The sequence below is a fragment of the Gossypium hirsutum genome, chromosome A11 (genome assembly GCF_007990345.1).
Source record: "Gossypium hirsutum isolate 1008001.06 chromosome A11, Gossypium_hirsutum_v2.1, whole genome shotgun sequence".
NCBI lineage: Eukaryota > Viridiplantae > Streptophyta > Magnoliopsida > Malvales > Malvaceae > Gossypium > Gossypium hirsutum.
The window spans coordinates 76,054,979-76,060,776 of record NC_053434.1 but is presented as its reverse complement, the minus strand read 5'-3'; the positions used below and the strand labels follow the sequence as shown (position 1 = coordinate 76,060,776).

At 41.3% G+C, this 5,798-nt stretch overlaps 1 protein-coding gene across 1 annotated transcript; it reads left to right on the top strand.

The window, feature by feature from the left end:
* Positions 1-2,414: 2,414 nt before the first annotated feature.
* Positions 2,415-5,251, top strand: LOC121210022 (uncharacterized). Its single transcript, XM_041082093.1, has 7 exons — positions 2,415-2,604; positions 3,124-3,319; positions 3,378-3,435; positions 3,893-4,006; positions 4,079-4,225; positions 4,337-4,457; positions 5,067-5,251. Exons 1-7 carry the CDS (start codon positions 2,415-2,417, stop codon positions 5,249-5,251), a joined length of 1,011 nt encoding a protein of 336 aa, XP_040938027.1.
* The last annotated feature ends 547 nt before the right edge of the window (positions 5,252-5,798 follow it).

Here is a 5,798-nt window from a genome sequence, read left to right as displayed (position 1 = left end):
TAAGACTTCGTAATAAGAATTGCTTATAAATATATTCAATGCGAAAGGTTAAACAGTATGTACTCCAAGTTTATATGTGAGCTTGATTTGCACTAAATCATAAGGTAGTTATGTGATGCATACGAGAGCAATCTATGAGACTATTCCTATGATTATGTGACATCGGATCAGTGTGAGAGGTTATGTGAAATCATACGATATATCTATGTCACATGAGCTCACTTTTATGTGAAAGTTTATCTGCCTATTGTATATGATGAGATGTGCATATTCGGTAAAGGGATGGTATGCCCGAAGGAAGAGTGAAATAAAAATACGAACAACTATGTTATAATTTGATTGTTATCTGTTGACACTGCTTAAAACTTACTAAGCATTGTAATGCTTACTCCGTTTACTCTGTTTCCTCTGTTTTATAGATCTCATTTGGAAGCTACAGGCTCGGGGATCATCAGCAACTAGTCACACTATCACTATCCACTGTTTGGTACTGCTACGTTTTGGATTATCTTATGGCATGTATAGAATAGACTAGTGGCGGAAGAATATTTTTGGTTAATGTATATAAGCCATGCGAAAATGGCATCTTTTGAATGTTTACTTAGAGAAGTTTAAATTTTATCCTTGGCTGTGCTTAGTACTTATTTAAATGAACGATCTTTATTTCAAGAAAAAAAATTCAAAATTTTACTGTTCTGACATGAGTTACAAGTCCGGTAATGCCCCTTAACTATTCTGGCGACGGTTACGGGATAGGGGTGTTACAGAATCATAGTACTGAGGAGGCCACTTGGGAGCCGAATGACTCGATACATCAGCAGTATCCTCATTTTTTCTGATCAGGTAAAATTTCAAGGACGAAATTTTATTTTAGGGGGTAGAGTTGTAACTCCTCAAATTTCTTTAATTCCGGCTTATGTGATTTTGGAGCACAAAAATATCTGTATGTGTTTCTAAAATTAATTGACACAAGTGTGTATCTGTTTTAGTGGTTAAGTGTTTTGGGTGTGTGTGTGAGGTCCTAAGTTCAAGTCACAACTTGGGTAAATTTTGGCTTTTTATTAATAAAGCTCTCACTAGGGTCAGTAGGCTTTTAAGTTATTGCTGGTAAAATGATATCAGAATGGGCCAGCTGGTCTGGTGGTTAAGTGGAGTGTTTGCTTGCATGAGGTCCTGAGTTCGATTCCCTGCTTTGGCTTTATTTTTGCACAATTAGGGAGAAGAGTTGGAGTGGCGATAGAATTCTGAGCAGTGGGGTTTTGGTAGAGAGATTTTAGGGGAATGAGGATTGGGGGTTATCAGTTTTCCTGTTTTGGTTTCTGCCTAAAATTTTCCCCTTTCCCTTCCGATTATTTTTCTCTCCCATCTCTTTTCCTTTCGTTTTTCCTTCCCTTTTTGCTGAAAACGTGCCCTTTTCTTCTTCTTCGGTGTTTTAGTGCGTAATACTGGTAAGTAAGCTTTTATTATTTCGTGTGGTGTGGTTTCCAAAACACTAATTGGGGGTTTATCGATTCCTTGGGCAGCAGTATATTCTGGGCAAAAGGATTCGTCTTTCGTGGAGCCCTAATCGAATTGTTCAAAGTGTTGGGGGTAAGATTTAACCTTTTGATGGTTGAGTATTTGGTTTCAAATTTGATTTTTGTTCAATCGTTGGTGATTAACTAAGTGATAGTTTTCTCAATTATAGGTTCTGAGGTGTTTGGGAGCGTTTAGGCATTGAAAACGATACAGGTGTGTACCTAAAACACTAAAAACAAGTCTCAACCAAAAGTCAAAAAAGCCTACTGTCGGTACCACACGGGCATGTGGTAGCCCGTGTGGTAGGCCATGTGACTGAACACGAGCATGTGAATGACGAGCCAGGCCGTGAATGCATGACATGGGCACAAGACACAGCTATGTGATGGCTGGCGAGGCCGTGTGCGAGACACGGGCTTGACCATTTGGAATCACACCGCCAAGGCCAATATGGGGCGTACGGGCCCACACTGGTAGACCAACATAGGCGTGTGAGCCCAGTTTTACTGATTTGTTTGCCAAGGTTGCACGGGACGCCCAAGTCGACTATGAACCTAGTTTAGGGTCGGTAAACCATTCTTAGATTCCTAAATGAGTGGTATGACTGTATGAATGATATATGTTATTGAGCATGATTTTATTTTGAATAACTGATACTATATGCACTGATACCATGACATGGCATATTATATCTGGTTAATACTATGAAAAGAGTTGTATTGAGAACCGTGAAGGGCAACGGGGCAGTTGTAATCGGGGAACATCGGAATTACTTGTTGAATGTGATTTCTAAATTAAGGGCTGAAAAGTTAGTCCGTAAGGGATGTTAGACATATCTGGCTTACATCAGTGTTTCAGATTCTGGGGATTCATCTGTTAAGTATATCAGAACGGTAATGGATTTCCAGGATGTGTTTCCTGAAGAGCTACCTGGGCTACCTCCAAACCATGAAGTTGAGTTTGGGATTGAGCTCCTTCCTGGTACAGCTCTGGTATCCATCGCTCCCTATAGAATGGCACTGAAAGAGCTTGTGGAGCTTAAGGGTCAAATCCAAGAGTTACTGGATCATGGGTTCATCCGCCCTAGTATGTCTCCGTGGGGAGCACCAGTTTTGCTCGTGAAAAAGAAGGATAGATCTATGCGTATGTGCATTGACTATCGACAATTGAACAAGTTGACGATTAAGAATAAGTATCTCCTACTGAGGATAGATGATCTATTCGACCAGTTCAGAGGAGCTTCGGTTTTCTCTAAGATTGATCTCCGATAAAGGTATCACCAGCTGAGGGTTAAGGAGGCTAATGTGCATAAGACAACATTTAGGACTTGTTATGGTCACTACGAGTTCCAAGTAATGCCATTTGGACTAACGAATGCACCGATAGCTTTTATGGATCTGATGAATCGAGTGTTCTAGCTTTATCTGGATCAGTTCATAGTGGTTTTTATTGACGCCATACTGGAATATTAGAGGACTGAGGTTGAACATGATGAACATCTCAGAGTGGTTTTGCAGATTCTGCAAGAGAAACAACTGTACGCAAAATTTAGTAAATATGAGTTCTAGTTACGAGAAGGAACATTTCTGGGTCATGTGGTTTCAGTTGAGAGGGTTAGGGTCGATCATCGAAAGATTGAGGCTATCTTAAATTGGAAACAGCCTAAGACTGTAACTAAGATTCGTAGTTTTCTGGGACTAGTAGGGTATTACCGACGATTCGTAGAGGGGTTTTCGCTAATTGCAGCACTCTTGACTAAGCTGCTACGTAAAAGTTTGCAGTTTAACTGGACTGGTGCACAGTAAGAAAGTTTTGAGAAGCTCAAGACTGTACTGATTGAGGCCCCTATGTTGATACAGCCAAAGTTTGAGGAATAGTTTACTGTCTACAGTGATACATCACATGTCAGTTTCTGCTGTGTGTTGATGCAAGAGGGTAAGGTAGTAGCGTATGTATCTCGCTTGCTTAAGACTCATGAGGCGAATTATCCGACGCATGACCTAGAGTTAGCCACAGTGGTGTTTGCACTGAAAATCTAGTGGCACTACCTATATGGTGAGAAGTGTATCATCTGTACTAATCATAAGAGCTCAAGTATCTTCTTATTTAGAAGGAGCTGAATCTTAGGTAGCGTAGATGGATTGAGCTGCTTAAGGACTATGACTGTACGATTGAATACCACCCTGGCAAGGCCAATGTGGTGGCCGGCGCACTGAGCTGTAAGGTTATGACTGATTTGAGGGTGATGTTTGCTCGCTTCAGTTTATTTGATAATGGAAGTCTGTTAGCTCAACTTCAGGTTAAACCGACGTGGATAGAGAAGATTAAGGGTAAAAAAATATAGGACGAGTCTCTGGGTCTTCGCTTCCGACAGGTTGAGAGTGGGAATACTGTGGATTTTGGTCTGAATAGCAAAGGGGTGCTCTATTTTCGTGGGAGAATCTGTGTACGAAATGATACTGAGTTGAGGCAATCTATATTGCAAGAGGTGCATAGTAGCCCTTATGCTATGCATCCTGGCAGGAATAAGATGTATCGGGATCTTCGTGTGTTATACTAGTGGCCAGGACATAAACGGGAGGTTACCAATTTTGTGGGTAGATGTCTGACTTCCAAGAAGGTTAAGGCTGAGCATCAGTTACCTTCGGGTTTGTTGCAGCAAGTCAAGATTCCACTTTTCAAGTGGGAGCGAGTGACTATGGATTTTGTTAGTGGGTTACCCCTCACACCCGCTAAGATGGATTCTGTTTGGGTCATTGTGGATCGATTGACCAAGTCCACCCACTTCATACCTGTTTGTACTGACTTCTCTCTGTAGAAGCTAGCTAAACTGTATGTGTCTGAAATAGTAAGACTGCATGGGGTACCGATTTCGATCATATCTGATAGGAACCCTCGCTTCATGTCTGGATTCTTGAAGAAGCTGCATGAAGCTCTGGGTACTAGATTAGACTTCAGGCTGCGTTCCATCCTCAAACCGATGGTCAATTTGAGAGGGTGATTCAAATACTGGAGGACATATTGAGGAGTTGCGTGATTGATTTTCGTGGTAGCTGGGAGGAGTACTTGCCACTAGAAGAGTTTGCTTATAACAACAACTATCAGTCTAACATTCAGATGGAACATTATGAGGCATTATATGGTCGTAGGTGTCGTACGCCTTCATGTTGGACTGAGTTGGGTGAGCGGCATGTACTGTGCCCTGAACTGGTTTCTGATACGGAAGATAAGGTTAGGTTGATTGAAGATTGATTGAAGCAGCATCCGACAGACAGAAGTCTTACGCAAACATGAAGCATTGTGAGATCAAGTTTTTTGTGGGAGACTTAATTTTTCTTAAGGTCTCGCCGTGGAAAAAGATATTGAGATTTGGTTGCAAGGCAAGCTGAGCCCTAGATTTATTGGGCCTTATCATAAACTGAAACGAGTGGGACCAGTTGCCTATCAGTTGGAGCTACCTCCAGAGTTGGATTGGATTCACAATGTTTTCCATATCTCGATGTTGAGGCACTACCACTTTGATCCAACGTATATTATTCCGGTGGAAGACATTGAGGTTAGACCAGATCTGACGTTTGAGGAGGACTCGGTCCAGCTTCTAGATCGTGACATTAGAGTTCTACGAAGGAAGTCTATCCCCTTAGTGAAAGTGTTGTGGCAGAATCATAGCACCGAGAAAGCCACTTGGGAGCTGGAGGACTCGATGCATCAGCAGTATCCTCACCTTTTCTGATCAGGTAAAATTTTGAGGACGAATTTTTCTTTTAGGGGGTAGAGTTGTAATGCCCCAAATTTCTTTAATTCCAGCTTATGTGATTTTGGAGCACAAAAATATCTGTATGTGTTTTTGAAATTAATTAACATAAGTGTGTATTTGCTTCAGTGGTTAAGTGTTCAAGTCACAAGTTGGGTAAATTTTGGCTTTTTATGAATAAAGCTCTAACTAGGGTTGGTAGGCTTTTAAGTTATTATTGGTAAAATGATATCAGAATTGGCCAGTTGGTCTGGTGGTTAAGTGGAGTGTTTGCTTGCATGAGGTCCTGAGTTCGATTCCTTTATTTGGCTTTATTGTTACACGATTATGAGGAGGAGTTGGAGTGGCGATAGAATTCTGAGTAGTGGGGTTTTGGTAGAGAGATTTTAGGGGAAAGAGGATTGGGGTTTATCAGTTTTCCTGTTTTGGTTTCTGCCCAAAATTTTCCCCTTTCCCCTGCCGAATATTTTTCTCTCCCATCTCTTTTCCTTTCATTTATCCTTCCCTTTTTGCTGAAAACGTACCC

Coding starts and splice junctions, on each gene's coding strand:
- LOC121210022 (XM_041082093.1), top strand. CDS start 2,415: ATGGATTTCCAGGATGTGTTTCCTGAAGAGCTACCTGGGCTACCTCCA. Junction 2,605..3,123: donor TCATGGGTTCATCCGCCCTA/GTATGTCTCCGT, acceptor ATGTGGTTTCAG/TTGAGAGGGTTAGGGTCGAT. Junction 4,226..4,336: donor AGCGAGTGACTATGGATTTT/GTTAGTGGGTTA, acceptor TTCTCTCTGTAG/AAGCTAGCTAAACTGTATGT.